Source organism: Gallus gallus, chromosome 15 (assembly GCF_016699485.2).
Source record: "Gallus gallus isolate bGalGal1 chromosome 15, bGalGal1.mat.broiler.GRCg7b, whole genome shotgun sequence".
NCBI classification, from domain to species: domain Eukaryota; kingdom Metazoa; phylum Chordata; class Aves; order Galliformes; family Phasianidae; genus Gallus; species Gallus gallus.
Window position 1 is genome coordinate 622,417 of NC_052546.1, and position 17,758 is coordinate 640,174.

Here is a 17,758-nt window from a genome sequence, read left to right on the forward strand (position 1 = left end):
TGCTCACTCCAAGGGACAAACACTAAGGAAAAGAATATTGATACTGAAATGATTCTCACTTTGCAGCTCTCCTCTCTCATCAGTTAAAATAAATGGGTCACTCCATTTGTAAAAGTCTCACAATTGGTATTGGACAGCTGAGAGCCAACCAGAGACTGAAGACCTGCGACATCCCTGTTGCCAAGGTACACGAGATGGGGAAAAGAGGAGCTGCTGAGTTGTTGCTATGGCTGCAAGCAAGAAGGCTTTACTATGTGAAGAGCTAATCATTTCCAACTGCTTCATCCCTCGAGGATCTGCACAAACCTTGGAGGAGAAATTTCACACTAAGCATTCAAAGCTGTCATTTGCACATCTGTATAATTTCCCTGTGCTAATGCCATTTATCTTTTATTCCTTTTTGTCTCTCTAAATTGGATGAACTGTTGTAGTTGCACTAAAATACAGAGCTATTTCCATTAATCCTATGTGTCAAAGCTCAAATAATCTGAAATAATGAGAAGCCAATTCCTCATGAATTAAAATCTTATCATACAAATGCCAGAATCCTGCTATTAAGAGGCATGAACTAGTGACAGAAGTTTTGAAGGCTTCAAACTAAGCATAATTCCTTTTTTTAACATAGATGTCCTTTGGAAATTTTTGTTTTGCTTTAGTCTACTTACATACTTAAAAAACCAACAAAAACTCCAGAGCACATACACTGCTCTGATTGCTCATTCTAGCTCTTCTAGAATGAGCAGTCTTAATGCATGAGCCATACAGAGCTGATTTGGTAAGGCTTAAACTCAGTTCGCTCACCCCTTTCAATCCACAATCCTCATAGCTTACCTGTCCCAGAGGAACAAACTTGCCCCAATAAAAGCTTGGCTTTATTTAGCACTTAGTCAAAGGCAATATTACAACCATAACAGCAGAGAGCAGTCACCATCTATGAGGTGCGAGTGTCTGCTCCCTCCACTGAAGTCATGGGAAAAAAATGGACATACAAATGCATTTAGCACACTTCAATGCAAAATCTGGAAGGCAAATTCAGCTATCCTATTTCACTTTGCATCAAATGGACTAAAAGAGGGACAAGAAAACCTAAAACTCCACAAAGCCCACTGCAAAAGCATGGGATGAATGTCACTGTGGGATCTCACAACTTTTCTCCTGCAGGAACACTCATGGTTTTACACTGTTATCACCTCCTGCCAGCTCTGCCTTCCTTTAAAACAATTCCCCAACGTGTGGGAGGGGATCATGTGGTGACAGGTTATGGTAACAAACAACAACTGCCTGCTGTGGTTCAATTCAGAGAAGATGCAGTTTGTGTAAGGGAGACCAACCTCAGTCTGGTCATACAGTCAGCAAAAACATTTGGGTCACTTTGTGTTCTGTGATCAGAAGAGAACAGCTGCAGTGAGACAGGACAGATGGAAGCATCAGGGCACTGTGGACTAAAACACTTGGCGGGACTCTTGCTGGTATTTAAGGAATCAGAACAAGCAAACTACATCTCAGGTAAAGGACTGCTGAATTGATAGTAAACATTTACCTATTTTGCTACCTCAAAGCATCAAAGTTTTCTTAGAACAAGCAGTAGAATTACAGCATTCTCATTACATTGAAACCAACTGTAATCTAATGAGCTATTTAGCAAATGTCAGCAGATTGCTGAATTTCACTTTTCAGAAGCACTTCTCAGTTCTGACATTAACAACGCTACTGAAATTAACATTAACAATGCTACTGAAAACTTTGTCAAAATCTGATGTGCTTAGCTTAGACAAGCTGCCAATAAGAAATGCTCCAGTTTCAGTTTTCACACTTTTGCAAGCACAGGGACAATCAATCAGTTTAGCTGAGAACAACTCAAGCTAAACCGGGTACCTAATTCACTCATGTAATTTGTCAATGTTAACTGCTTGCTCTCCAGAGGCAGAGTCATCATTCCTAGCTGCAGTTATTACTTTTCCTCCAACTTTTATTTATTGTAGAAGAAAACAGCCCCTCCCCCTTCCAATCCATAAGCCACAAGAGTGGAGGAGCTTGCCAGACAGAGCAGAAGCAGGCTGGGTGCCAGCAGATAGGACACAGAGTCACTAAGTACAGTTTCAATACGGACCCAATTTAAATTGCTTAAGTAGCCTCCAGCAGCTGTAAACTTTGAAGCATCACAGGTCCCACAGAAGCTCCTGGCATTTCTTCAGTCTGCAAACAGCACAAAAATTCTACCTTTTAAGAAAACGCACCCCGTAATCACTTCCATACTACACAGCAAAGCTCTGGTAGCTGTCAGCCTCTCAAGGTCACCCTGCTCTCATCAGAGCCAAGGTACAAACAAGAAACATGTCACAAAGAGATGAAGAGCAGCAGCTGTGCAACTCCAAACTGCCTGCCTCATCCTCAGGTTTGGGATCACCAAGCGGCAGACGCAGCTGCTATGGGATTCCTGCACCATCAAATGTCCAAAAGCAGAAGAGAATCCAATAGCGATCAATTCCCTCTGCCAGATTCAAGCTGCCAAGGGTGCTAGAGCTACTATGCCAAGCTATTTACAACCACTGTACTTCACCCCTACAACAGGATTACTGAAAGAACAAGAAACTGGTAAAATATCAGCCATGTATTTGCCATACACTTGGCAGAAAGTGAGTAGAACAGATGTTTAATTTGGAAAGAAAATGAGACATTCGGGAAGCCTGGAGGACCTTGTCATACAAGGAGGTCAAAGGATTTTTTAAGCAACTCACCTCTTTCCCACTGGAAATGGATAAGAAATTCATAAGCTTCTGATCTTTGGAACAATCCCTGACACAAAGGGAAAGATGATTTCAAAGAATGGCGGATAGATTACACATGTATAGATCACAGGCATATTTAATAGGTCAGAGGGCCTCGAAAGATTAAAACATCACTGTCTGTAGAATAATGGCTTCTTCAGAAAGTTATGCCAAGACATCATCATTAAGTAGAGTTAGTCAGGTCCTAAAACCTCAAAAAGCATTTGTGGAGTGCTGGACGGAGCTTTGAAATCCATCTCACATTCTTCTTTGTTACGCCAACTTGCCCTTAAACCTTAAAGTATTACATCAAAGAGACACGAGGGAATTAACAAAACCTGACATGGCAGTTACGGATTACTATTCAATTACTACAGTGACCATGTGTTTAGCCACCAGATCACTGCTCTCTAGTGACAACTTGCACGAAGAGAAAAGGGAGACAGCACACCAAACCACCTGCTCATCACTTCGACAGGACCTTCTGGAGTGCTTTTTAAAAATCTACACATATTTCCATGGTACAATGAAAATAAAGAAGTACAAGCCTCAGAGCAACCTGCAGGCAAAGACAGGTGTCTGTAATCCCTTCCACAGGTGCAGAGACTAGGAGTCCAATACGGCCTGCCCTCATGACGGACGACTGGTCTGAACTGGCAGACTGTCCGTGCTGCTGCACTGCTGCAATCAGGCACCTATGATGGCCATTGTCTGGGAATTCAGAATTGCACCTGTATTTATTGCTCACTGTGAAGTGACAAATAGGATGCCACTGCTTAAAACAAATCCGTACCCAAACTACCAAAATGACGCAGCCACGTCACACAGCATATCAGTAGCAAAGGAATCAGGGTCTCCCAGTTCCCAGCTTTCCAACCTATCTGTCACACCACACTGCTTTTCTATGTTCACTTCCACCAAGTCAATTTGACATTTCCTTGGGGTAAAGCCTCCACCTTGCTTTAGGAGTTGGCGTCACCATCTACAAGGTTTAACTTCATCAATACAGTCACTAACAGAGCAGAATATGCAGAGATAATACAGACAGTTGCTTCCAGAAGCATCTTGATTAAAGCAGCTGAAAGAACTTGAGGAAACTAGAAAAAGTACAGTAAATAAAATACAATAAATCCAGCACTATTCATTGCCTTTCATCAATTGTTTCTTCATCACTTACTTGTTTGGCAATGTGTAAGACTAGAGCTGAAGGAATAATACATTGGTTATGTTAAATCTTTTGCACTCATCAGAACTACTTCTGGCAAGTAGAATCTTGTAAATTTGCTTCCAATTAGTATATACAACAAATGTTGCTTATGCCCAGCTGAACTCAGCTTCCTGGATAACAAATGGCCATCTGAAGATGTGCAACAGGCACATCACCACAATGCAAAGAGAAGGCAGAACTGCAGCGTACCTTTACTCCTTTGAGGCACAAACTCAAATGGCTGGAAAAAGGTCCAATTTATCTTCCAAAGTCTCGATTGCCTTTTCTCAGGTCACTGACTTACATCACACATCACTGCTCCGGAACCTAAGTGAAGTTTTCTGGTGCTTTGAACAGGCTCAGAAAGTACCTGGATTCCAGCCCTATTTCATGCTCTCTTTCTGTATCCTGTCAGTAAGCAGCTGAAGATGACTTAAATCATACTGCAGAACTGACTTCCTACCCTGGATCAATACAAAACATTCTGTGATTAGGCTTTTGGAGCTTGGAAGATTCTCATCACTACCAACATTATTGACGGGCACCTTTAGGTACTACTGTATGAAGATGCCTCAATTTATTTTTAAGCAAAAGTTTCCACACGCATATAAACTGAACTCCAAACAATCCACACTGCCAGTTCACTCACAAAGCCAGGGAAAACTATTTCTTATCCAAAGAGAACTGGAATCACAAGAACTGGGAGCAGAGAGAAAAAATCCAAGGTTGGGGGGAGAGTGTTAAAGACAAAAAGGATACCAAGTGGACTTGAGCAGCAGTGCAGGCTGCTCTCACTGGAGATGCAAGAATATACTTTTTTTTAAAATAGAGAGCCCATGGCCACGAAAATGCAACCAAAGACTCCAAAGCAGACAGGCACTCTATGGCAGCAAGTATGTAATTTGTGGTTCTCTATTTTGTCAAAAAGACTTCACCTCAAAATGTAAATTTAAGTCTTGCCCATAAGACTATTTCAAAAAGTAATTTGAATGTTCTAAGTTCTACCTCTAGACACAGGTACTCATTTATCATACTTATATAGCAACTTAAGACTCAAGCTTCCTAAAGCATTTCAGTCACATGCTTGCAGTACCCTGCAATTTCAAGCGCTGCTAGCATGTCTTCCGTAATAATCCGAGCACAGGATATCACTCAGCAGTTACAAAAAGGAACCTGTGGTCAGGTCAAGGGAACAACCAGTCATATAATGCCCAGGTTTTTTAAAAAAGAAGCTAAGTAGCACTGTAATATAGCTCATAAACCATATGTTTGCTCCTGCAGTTGCACTGGTTGAGAGAGAGAGAGAGCAGATAAATGAATTCCCCAAATTATATACATTTTGGCTGAATACAAACAGCACTGACAGTCTAGTACTGTTATCAACTCCCCCACTCACTCAGGCAGCACAGAACCGTCTGTTGAACCCAGGGGCCCCAAATCTGCTGGTGTTATCAGTGGGTACCAATACAGTGCTTTGGGCTGAAAACTGTTTCTCAGCCCATTTCTTTCTGAAAAGCTGTTATGACCCACACCAGCTACAATGCAAGATCATGAAGGCTGAAAAGTCAACCACCAAAAAGCCTATGCAACGTTAATTTGGGCAGCCATTATGATACACTCCAACTCCCTCAGATTGCATTCAAGGGACTCACAGAGTCACAGAGTACCTTACCCACATTCTACATGTCTGCAGAGAAACAAAATCCTGCATATAAACTGTTTCACTATACAGTTCTAAATACACCCCAGAACTGATTCAGCTCGTGTACTGAATGATCCAGGACAGAGGATTAACAAAAACATCATGTGATGGAATACTATCACTGTGCATATTCACCAGCAGAGTGAACGGAGTGTCTGAAGGCCTTAATTTTGGCATTTCCCCATTTTCTGTGTCTGCCTTTGTAATCTCAATAGATCCTCCATAGCTGATCCACATATATGTGTGCAACCCATTTACGTATTGTGTGTTTGTAAGTTGTTTGCTCTATCCTGCATTGAGCTATCTTTTGTGCCTAAGCTCAGCGTGCTTCAGGAATACAGAAGTTAAAAGGGAAAAGCTCCTTATACAGTAAAGAGAGAAAAATAAGCATCTCCAGGAAGAACTGATTTAATAGACTTCGGACAACGACCTAAAGTGAACATTGTGAAAACCTCCCTAAAGCATTTGGTTCTTCTACCTATTCTAAATACATGCATCTTCTTCCTCAATTAAGCCAAAGGTCTGCTTAATTCATACAGATATGTTTGACACATAGAAACGAAAGAAACAGATGGCCAGTGTTCATGCAGGTCTGGTTGTGCAAAACGGTACACAGTGTGTACATAATGGAGCAGTGTGTGAAAGGGAGATGAATAGGGATTCATCCAGAAAAAAAAGGAAACACAATGGATATCATACAGGGAGTTTATAACTAACAATTGAGCCTGAGTCCTCAGGACTGAGTGATACTGGTCACACGTGTGGCCAAAGAAGCCATGCTGACAAGAGTAGCTGCATTCGGTCTGCATTAGCCAGGAGCCAGTTTCAGAACATATGGCAAAACAAATGATTCAATGCAATCTGCTCATTCTGCTGCTTCCCCCAAATATTGCTGTAGTAACATCCTCTGCTTTTGGCCTTACTACATAATGTTACTATTTCAGAGCATGGAAAACACCTGCATGGATGACAGACCTACAGAATCACTAGCACCATAAGCTGTTGTGGAGATTCTCATATTCTTTGTATAGATCAGCTTGAGAAGTTTGCACGTATCTTGCTCCTTGCTTGTGAGAGAGAAAGGAAGAGAAGGGAAAGCTGGCAGGACTGTCTGTCTCGTTCATCTTCCCTTCTCCCAGCTGTTCACAAGGTTAGGCAGAAAAGCATGCATTCTCAAAGTGCATCTTTGGATTCAACACCAGGCACCCTAAATCACAGCCAGCATCACTGTCTTTAGTTCTCTGATGGTCCTGACAAAAACACACTTATTTCACCATTTAAACCCCAAAACATCTACTTTAATTTCCCAAGCTAAAAATCTCAGTACACAATGAAAGGTTTGGGCTTTTTGTACTAAAAATATTTTCCTTGTACAGATATGCCTGTACAAACAAAAAACCAAGCACACTAGCAAGCAATGTCACCTGAGATATCAGTGTGGCCATCATTCATTTGTCTAGGATGAGTCTTACCACGTTTATTATTTTAAGAGCCACAGATTTCCTGCAGGACCAAGCTGCACTGACTGTAAAAAAAACTCCAGTCCACTGATTTTTAAATGAATGTCTGTCCACCTGTTAAGGTTTGTTCTGTAAAGCCCAGGATTTAGAAGCGAACCTAATCAGGTGTATTCAGACTGCTCTGTTTCATCGAGGTTGTATCCTGGTTCTTCCAGTTACCCGCTGAGCAATCTTCTCTCCCTTCCCCGTGCTCTTTTTTATCTCTGCCTTTCTTATCCAGTCACCACTTGGGTCACCGTACTCTCAACCCTTTGAAGCCCTAAACACATAGCTTGGCATATTAGAAGTTGCCCGCTAAAATGTGTGACACCACTCGAGAGCACACTGATACACACAGTAGTACAATATATGAAATAATATATATAAATACCACAGCAGATCACGCAGTCTGGAACCATAATGGATGCAACACAGCTATTACATGCAATTCATGTGTCTGAATACATCATTTGACATTGCAAAAAAATTTCTCTGTGAATTTCCTACAATGTTTTGCTTGAAAGATGAAACTCCATGCAGAAGACACACCAAAATCACCAACAGCTAATTACTTGACTGCACCTATTACAGCTATACACTGCTCTCCATCTCTGGACATTTCCATTGCCAGCTCCTACTGTATTTGTTACCTAGAGATAAATTAGACGTTGCAGCCTACAGGGCATACAGTACCATGTCACAGTGCAGCTCCAAATTTAAGTCTCCTTTGTTAGTGTGAAGTCGTACATAGCCCTTCTTCTTCACATACTGGTATCTTACAACATCATCTTCAATAGCAGCTGTAAGAAGCAAAAAGCAGTAATTAGATCTCTAGAAGTTTATTCATTGATCAGCAAACAAATTACTAGATTCTGCTGTCTGGCGTGTTCCTCTGGAGTACACCAGGCCTTCAGGGACGGTACTCAGCAACTGATCTCCAACAGCCTCACATTAATCTCTCTGTGCAAAACACTTTCCATTACAGAAAGCCAACAATATAATATAGATATTATATATCTATATTTTTAAGTCACAGAAACATTCAATATTATATACTATAATTTTCAAGTAATGTCTACCAACCACAAACATTACTTTGAAACCAAACAATTTCTTGTCAAATTTGGAAGTTAAACAGGTTGTCATTAGCCAGCCACAAACTGCTGACATATGAGCATCTATCCAGTTCTGAAAACAAATGAAGCCAAATTGCTGGAAACATTACTGAAAGTCAAACCAAGGGATCAATCTGGAATATTTTCACTTCTGTTGTGTCAAAATGTCAAATTTGTCAAACAGTTCCAATGCTCAGAGATTCACAGGTAAATCACTGCAGTTCAGGAACAGAACCTAGTAACCATGTCGTTCCAGTACCAGAGATTGAATATCTCTGTTCAGTACTTCTACATCTAAGAGCCAAAAGCCAGACATCTCTCCACACGGGTACGCTAACTGCTCAGCTATTTAATCAGTGTTCACATTTAGTAAGGCCTATAGATTTATACTAAGGCTACAAAATGAAAGAAAATCTTCCTATTATTGAACTGTACTTCTGCATAGAGTATAACTTTGAAAAGTAGTAAATCAAAAGTTATCATCAAAAAACTGCTGTTAATCTAACCAAACTAGGTTAGACCAGAAGGGCAGTAAAGATTTTGTATGCAATACAAGGAAAGATTACACTTCACAGCTAACTTAAGTCGGCAGATAGCCCATTTGTGGGTCCCAGGCATAGAAAATACATCAAACTGAAATTAGCGATGTAAGTTACTGCCATACAGAGATTAAGCTAATTCATAATTGCTCCATTATTTCCAGAATGAGATCATTGGAAAGCACATACGTATCTGCTTGGGGGATACATTTGCAAGGCATCATCAGTGACTGCTTATCAACACATTCCTTATCCCTGTGTGTGTTCAAGAGAGCACACCTTAAAACTGCAAGGTAAGCAAACAGCTTGTAAGTACGTAGTTCTGGTACCTGCTTCATGGGTAGTTTCAGGTACCATTGCTGTGGAGGTGAAGGAAGCACTTACTGCTCCAGTGGAATAGTGAGCCTGTTTGAAGAATTAAAAACAAGAGAAAAAGACATTAGATATCTTAGGATTTTAAAAAGACATTAGAAATCTTAGGATTTATCTATTTTAAATACCATATAAGTACTAGATACTGTACAAGCAGTAAAAACACACAAGTGGCATTTACATCATACTTCTGAAGTCAGACTTCCTGCTCTAGCGCCTATAGAAAGGGACAGATATGTGATGCAGTGGTATTTCTTCATCTGTTCCCCGTAGCATTTCTCCTCCAGTTAAGGCTGCCCAGACACTGAGCTGAAGGGGCTTATTCCTTCCACAGTAATTTAATACGTTATTCCCCAAAAACTTTATGATCAGAATTTACTTGTATATCCACAGGTGGAGGTATGAAAGGAGTGCTGCTGGCAAGACATCTGTAAAATTCTGCAACACTGCTGAGTAAGTGAAAGGAAAATCCAGTGAACCACAGAGACAAACCAACCCCTCACATGCATGGGCCCTTCCTGTCCCATGGCTCTGATTTAAGCTTCATAATTCTTTTGCAGAAGGGAAATGTGAACATCACACGTGAAGTTTACAGTAAATTAGAAAGACTTATAAACACAGAGATACTTTCAGCGACGCTGGGGCAATGCTCAGAGAATATAGGCCAATGCTCTGTCCATCAGGTTATGTTGCCTATTATGCAAGTCCATAATTAGCCCATTTACATGATGATCTGACTCTCCAAACACAAAGTTCACCATTGTCTCTTACCTCTTTTTTTCTTCCCTAAATCTTTAATTTTTCTATAATGCTATGACACTCTACAAACAGGACACATATGATACATCACATACACTCATTAAGAAGCTACCCCCAAGTCTCCTCATAAATAGCCATATGCTGCATTACTACTCCTTTTTGTGCAAGTATAATCCATGAAAACACAGACATCCCAGAATTATTAAAGGAAAGGAAAATACTCTGCCTGGCTGGAGGAAACCTACATGCAGATGAGCGTTTAACCACGAACACACAGTAACATGCACCTGGAAGAACATCCTGTAAAATATTCCACAGAAAATCCTGCATTACGGTGGAAAAAATGAGGAAGCAACTGAAGTGGATTTATGTATTTGCCCACACCAGAAATGATTCACTTGCACTGCCCTTAGGGTGTGTTCCCTCTGCCAGTAACTGCAGGAAGCAATGATAAACAGTTTCAAAGCAGGAGATTGCAACCTGGCAAAAAAAGATTCTCTCAGCACATACATCATGACCACATAAGAAAGATTCCTCCTTCTTGCTCTATTTCTAAAGTGTTTGGGTTCATTTATAATGATTCAACAAAGAAATTCACTGACACACACAGTGTACTCCCTATGGAAGCCCAGTACGATTTTCATACTCTTAACTATGATGAACTTCCATGTAACTGAAAACACAAGGCATGGTATCCATTTATCCTGCAGTATTCTCTCTTCAAGAAGTATGTTGGTGCCAAAGTACAAATTGCATCAACTTACAGCATTCAGCTTATCCACTTTCTTCTTTTCAGGAGCCTTCATAGTGGCTGCCAGAATCTCATCGCCTTTGAATTCCTTATAAAGCTCCAGTAAAGTCTCTCGGGTCTCTGTATTTGTATTTTTCAAGTAATAAGATGGATCCAATTTTGCTTTTTCTTCATCTAGATAAAACAAAGTTAAACCATTCCAAATTACAAGAAAAACGCTGTGTTGTTGTCATTCAGCTCACTACATTCCTTGTCACACAAATGCCTTCCAGATATTCCTACTTCTTTAAAATGAGATTCCAGTAACTACATCTATTCCTGCAGAAGCAATAACAAGTAGCAATGCGTATCGTTAAAGACAAGGTAACCTGAAATATGACACAATTAATGCTGATTGTGTATTAGAATAATCAACTTCAAATCAATCATTGCAGAAATCTCTTTGAAACCACTGGAAATGATCTGAGTTCATGCAAGTCTGATCAAATTACTTCTACGGAACAACAAAGACAACGGACTGTTGGGTACAACATCAAATTCTGTCCTTTGTCCACTGAACGACCAGGCCTGCAATGCAAAACTCCCACGATCAGATCTTTACTGTGACACCAGGAGGGGAGGCTGCTGGGGTAGACTGGAGAATTTCTTTTATTTAAGCAAGTTTTATTCATCTTGGCACGCCTTCTATTTGCTGAAAAATAAACATCCCATCTGTCAGATGCTACCCTCTAAAAGCAAGCGGGTGATAGAGAAAGAGACGCTTGCTTGAAGAGTTAGCCTGAAGGAGCTGAGCACAGTTAAGACTCTGAAACACACCATGCTCAGAATCAGCAAACAGACCTCAACAGAAACAGTTCTAGCGGAAACCCCAAGGACACAGGAGAGACTTTTTTCTCCAGTTATGTAATATTAGCAGGTATCAGTAAGTATTTAGATATCAAAGAGTCACAAAATATTGCAAAGCAAATTCCTTAGTTGTAATATCCACAGAGAAGAACAAGATAGGTATTTTATTTTTTTACTGAAATAATTTTAGGAGTATTTTAGAAAAATATATCAGTCTTCGTTTGGAAGATATCTATTGCCATTGACAGAAGGACGGACAGCACACTGTCAGTGCAGTTACATGCATGAGAGTGCCCAGCACACAGCAGGTGGGAGTGACCTGTGACAGGACGTGGGTTTGCTGCTCCTGGCTCTGGTACGAGGCTACTGGCAAATTTCTTTTCCTCCTCTTTTCAGTTCTCTCTCCCCACGCACTCTTAAAGGACATGGGGAACTTCCTGTGTCTGCACAGCACTCAGAAACAGTTCATGATTTCTAAACAAACCACATCTTTGTTTCAAAATTTATCAACACTTTTGATGTGAAAGGGCCAGTTCCAAATTTGGGCTGCTGCGTTCTCAGCCTACCTTCAATTCAGCCTTACCTGGATCAACCACTTTTATGTTGTTCTTAACATGAAAGAAGTTGGAGACATTGAATTTATCCAGGTTTGTTGGATCCTGAAAAAAAGGATGATAAAGAAAAACATCAGAGAGCTCCACAGGCCCCCATTCCACGCACCAGATCAGTTAGAAGGGCAGACACCCCTGCAACAAACTAACAGGAAGAGACAATAAATACCAATTCTTCAGATCAGATTGAAAAAAAAATACACAATTCCTTAAATTAATCCAACCCAATAGGCAACAACCAGCCTGCTTAGTAGGCTCCCCGAGGAGCCTGGAATTCAGTCCCAAACATAGCAGCACACACATTTTGCCTACAGAAGTTACTAACAGAGCTAAGCAGAGTCTACCTGATACATGGGAGAAGGGTTGAGCAGCTGCAGCCCCACGATCCTTTCCTTTAGCCCACGGTTTGGTAAAACACCTAAGCAAATCATGTCAGCTCTCTCCCCCATTGAGAATTACACGTTCTGTGAACCTTTGTAATGTGTTTCAGAAATAAAAACTTCAGAGCAAGTCTTTGCAGTCAGAACTGTGCTGGTTCTCATAGTGAAATCTGTGCTTACAGAATGACTTCAAATATGTATACAAAATACTAAGAAGGGCAGTGTGAAGTGGCCTTACGAAAACTCTGTTCAAAGACCATGCAAGGAAAAAAGCAAAAACACACAGTCCATAACTGTAAGGCTATATACCATCCCTAGGCAAGTTTCAGCACAACTCTGACCTTCTCTTAGAGAGAAGGATGAGGAATGCCCACTGGTGACCTGGGGCACCTCATACTTTTACTAACCAGTCCTTAACCTTCCTCTTACAGCCATGTTAGGGTTTTCTCCTCAAGCTCCTCCAACAAAGGAAGGTCAAAGCATCAGCCCAGGACGGTCCAGGAATTTCTGGAAATGCCACCTTACAGAAGATAACTTAAAATGCATAATACCTTAATATAGTTCAGTTGTATGTTCAGAATGAAAACACTGCGACGTGCTAAGCACAGGACTGCAGCACTGACACCAACAGCATTATCCCCAACAGATTTAAAAAAACCTCTCAATCCAGCTCCATTGTTAAGAAATTCTGACAATCCTATTTTTGCTAAATGTAATGGTTAACACAAACAGAGTTGGCAGCGCCATCCTTTGCTAAATGATCCAATTATGCCTTCCATTTATAAAATCAAGCTATGCCAGTCTGCATCCTAACGATGCCCTCCTGGCTTTCTCGCGCTCCCTTCAGCACCCACATAATCATTCCCCACTGTCTGCTGCCCGCCCCGCTATATCAACTCTGCCAGATTTTCATCTGAAATGAACAGACAAAAAAAACACCTATTTTATCTTTAAGATACTGCATTAGAAGCTGATCATCCTTAAATGAACCTCGTGAGGAACAGGAAGATAGGGGTGCCCTTCGGTGCCCATCACAGCACGCAGCCCAGCTGGGGGATGGGGCTGTGAGCGCCCGATGAGCTGCGGATGTCCCGGTGTGCTGCACGGGATTTGGACCAGGCAGCCTTTATAGCTCCCTTTCCAGCTCAAACGATTCTGTGGTTCTATGGTTCTTTACCCATTTTTGTATCCTCTGACTCCCACACTCACATGTATTTTTGATTTTGTGTGAGTAAAAATATGATCACCCTCACATACATTTCTATGTGTATACAGAGATAATTCCAGCCTTGCTCTCCAACAGTGAGATACATGGAGAGAACCCAGACAAAGGGCTCAGCACGCTTCCAGAAGACACAGCTTGCCTGCTCCCTCCCAGACATTCTTCACTTATCACAAACTGCAGCTCTTCCTGACAGGAATCACTGCCGTGCATATCAATGTGCCACCACCAGGGATGAGGTAAGGAAGACAGCTTACCCTTTCCAGGAAAGGAGGAAAATAATCTGCATACTTATATTAATTCAGATAAGTGGATTTATAGCAATCCACATTTCTGCCATTGGTGGCACAGCTGAAGGGCGAGACTGAATCCAAAACAGACTTGTCATGAGGAACAGACGGGAGGGGAGAGAGGTCAGGAGACAGCAGGGAAGATGAAGGAGATAACTTCACTGTGTCCTTCTAAATAAAGCTTCTAGATGTACCGGTTTGTACATTGTTCAAAAGTAAGCAGCAGTACAACGTAATTTTCACTGCCTTACGAGACCCAGTGCATTGTGCTCAGGGTAGCATGACTCAGATTAGCTCACACTGTTCTGCAGCCACAATTCATTCAGATGTTCACCGGCTTAACTAGCCTAATTGCTGGCACTGAGCAACTCCACAAAACTGCTTGTGCTCAGCCTCCCTGCACGGCACTCCTTGGGGCATTAACCCACAGGCAGCTCACCCACTGCAGTACGAGAGGTACTGGGGTGCACGCACAGCCGTGACAGCCAGCACAGCCCCACACCACCAGGACAGAACGAGGACCACATCCCATGTTCTGCACCACGTTCAGCTGGGCTGCTCCAATAAAAGGTTTGATTTGCAGTGTTCTCTTTTGTGCCCTGATTCCACTCATCAGGAGTCTCACCATACACTGTGAGCAGGAAACTCCACGCCTACTCCAAAACCAGAAACTGCGTGCTGCCAACCTGCACAGAGACCAGAGCTGAGCTGAACCGAGACAAGGAGATCAGCCTACTTACATCTGGATGGAGTACATAGAAATACGTACTCCAACCGCCACGAGTAGCAGCCTCTGGGTCTCTTATTGAGGCTCTGAACTATGAACTGAAGTTCAGCACATTACTAACGCAGACACAGGCTTCAAAGCATTGCCAACTATAATGCCATTTGATGTCTTCCTGAAAGCTGAGCTCTGGAAACAACAAATCTCAAGTTTTATTCCTCTTTTTTTTTTAAACCCTAGCATTTTTCTGTTTCACCTGTTTAGGGAAGCAGCTTAAAGCCCATCAGTGTGAAGCAGCATCCACACAGCCCCTCGAAGCACAGGTTGAAGCAGCACTGCTCCAGGCTGCTGACTGCTGAGATGCCCGATTCCTCTCTGACAGTTCAGCTGTACACAACATTTACCTGGTTATCTCCAGGGACATTACCTTCAAATGGCAAAATTTAGAAGCACAGAACCCACGTTACCTTCCCCAATAAAGCATCATTCCAAGCACGTTACACTGCATGGAGGCTTTCAGCATGTTTTAATGAAATGGCTCGGATGCTTTCCAAACAATTCCCAGGTGTCATTTAAGCTCTGAAAATTGTATTTATGGATAAGGGCACTCAGCCCACACTGGCAGCCTCTCCCTTGGCCGCAAGAAGCCTCAGATGCAGTCTCCTCAAGGGCTGTGTGTGGACGGGAGAATGATGGCAGAAGGACAGCACTATTTCTCCTCCCCAGATGGGGCCATGCTTGCCCTCCTACCCGCTAAGCTGAGAACACGCAGTGTGCACATAACGGTCTGCTGTGCCATGATCCTCCCAGCCGCTCTGCCCATGCATTTGTGCAGGATCTGCCCTCAAAGAGCCCTCGGCCACTGCTGAAAGAAAGGCCTCTCTGCCCTTCTGCTACACAAAGAGCAAACAAGAAAGAGATGAGGAGCATCAAAGAACAGTGTGCAGCTCAGCTGCCTCCAAGTTAGTTGGTGAGCTCTGCTTCCTGCTGCCAATGCCAATGGCGTTTAACAGCTTGTCAAGAACTACATCTTGACCATGGCTGCTTAGACTGTACAGAAACTGTAGAACTGACACAAAAAATAGCAATACTCCACATGAAAGAGATACAGACCTGTACAGTTGAGAGAAAAAAAATAATCAGAAATACTGATAATAAAGAGAGAAGCTGAGGAAAAAATAACACCTGCACTGTAGAAAATGGAAAGTTTGAGTGCAGTTTGTGGCAAGATCACGCCACTAAGAAAAGGCAAATACAGCTTGGGGGTAAAGAGCTGCAGTCTAAAACAAGCAGTAATGCTATGACTGACAGAGGACAGGAAGGGGATCGAGCACCACGTGCTCTTCTGACATTGTCAGCAAGATATGTGACCAGAACAGGTGCCATCTTTTTCCCGAATAACTACATCAAAGTTTATGTCAATGCCATGTTTGGTAATTAATCTCACACACCAGGATGTGCTATTATACGTTACGTCCTGCCCTGAGTGGCTGGAAAACATTGCAGAGGTTGATGAAAAGCTGCTGTGCGATGCGCCAGGACCTCTGCATTTCAGCAGGGAGCAAGGCAAGCTCTGTTCATGTCAGCGCAGGAAGCACTGCGGACTTGCTCACAACAAGAAGTGTGACACAGACCCAGGGCAGTGCTGGTACCATTAGAGAGGTACCATTAGAGAAGTGCTGTTGCTTTGGGGGGTTTTTTTTTTTTTTTTTTTCAGTTCCAGATTTAAAATAATTTGTCATTTTAAACAAGTAAACTAAAAAGCAAAAGGACACAAATAACTGTCACTAAAAATGAGAGTCGAGCCGAGGTGGTGCTCACCATAAAAGGCAGCAGGGAAGGGCTGTGATTGCTGTTTGAACAGCAGTTAGCACTGAGAATGGAACAAAAAGAATTTTATGCAATTATCTCTCTCCCGAAAAGAGCAGTGATTATTTTTTTTAATTGCATACATCAGGAGACAGAGGTCAACTCTGAGGTCACACACAATTCTGATAGCAGCTGCAGCTTTGCCCTTTCTGCATCAATAAGGAAAAACGTGATGGCACAATCTGTGATCATACATTACTCAGATTTTCCACCCATCACCTACTGTACTCCCCAGCACAGGTACCTCACCTGCTTCCTGGGACACTGAGTCAGACTCTGAAACATCATTTTCTGTTGACAAACAGAGCTATTACAGACAGTCCTATTCAGCTGTTGTTTGCAAAGCAAAGGATGTTTTTATAGCAACTTTCTTTATATTTATCTTTCGGACAAACAGCTGGGTCAGTGCTACCCACTCACTCCCAATCCCAGCGCCCTGAGACACCACAGCACTCAACTAGCAGGAGGCAATGGGAAAACAGAACAGTAAATTTCAAAGAATTGAAAGGTGTTTTTTTCTTTTTTTTTTTTTTCTTTTTTTTTTTTTTTTTAAGAGAAGCGGGATTTGGGACAGAGCTCTGAAGCTACAAACTGAAACACAACAGATTGCAGTCACAAACTCCGGCCAAGAACCAAAGCCACAGGTGGCAGAGCTTGGCAGGGCAAAGCCAGCACACTGCACACACTGCTGACAGCGAGAGAATTTAGGAAGGAGACACTGGTTTGTCTTTTAACAATTTACATGAAGAAAACCACAACAGGTTCTTACACCAAGTACACAGCAATACTTTTAACACCCAGGTGCCATGCCATTCCAGGCTGTGTTCTGCCCCCAGCTAATCAAGTTGGCTTTGGGTGGCGTTTGAGTAGAATAAGAAAAATCTAGGTATGGCTACAAGTTGGCAGCAGGTGTCATGCAGTATGACCAGTGGAAAATGGGCAAAATCTCTTCCAGTCCAATCTCAAAAATGAGCACAGATTTGCTTTTTCCGATCTTATTTGGGAAGAATATGCCACAAGATTGTACGCCACAGGAGTACAGTTAACAGCAATCTGTAATGAGCAGCTTACTCAAGATGAACCGATCTACTTATGCACTAAGAA

General features: G+C 42.0%; 1 protein-coding gene across 3 annotated transcripts in view; it reads right to left on the reverse strand.

Annotated features, from left to right (window-relative positions):
* The window catches only part of PPIL2 (peptidylprolyl isomerase like 2), a 57,163-nt gene that overhangs the window by 25,571 nt on the left and 13,834 nt on the right, over positions 1–17,758 (reverse strand). For all 3 annotated transcript variants that reach the window (NM_001030653.2, XM_015275237.4, NM_001397854.1), the window contains exons 9-12: positions 12,142–12,217; positions 10,726–10,886; positions 9,160–9,235; positions 7,870–7,976 (exon numbers count right to left, since the gene is read on the reverse strand). In NM_001030653.2, the coding sequence (NP_001025824.2) occupies positions 7,870–7,976; positions 9,160–9,235; positions 10,726–10,886; positions 12,142–12,217 (420 nt within the window). The remainder of the gene's footprint in view (positions 1–7,869; positions 7,977–9,159; positions 9,236–10,725; positions 10,887–12,141; positions 12,218–17,758) is intronic.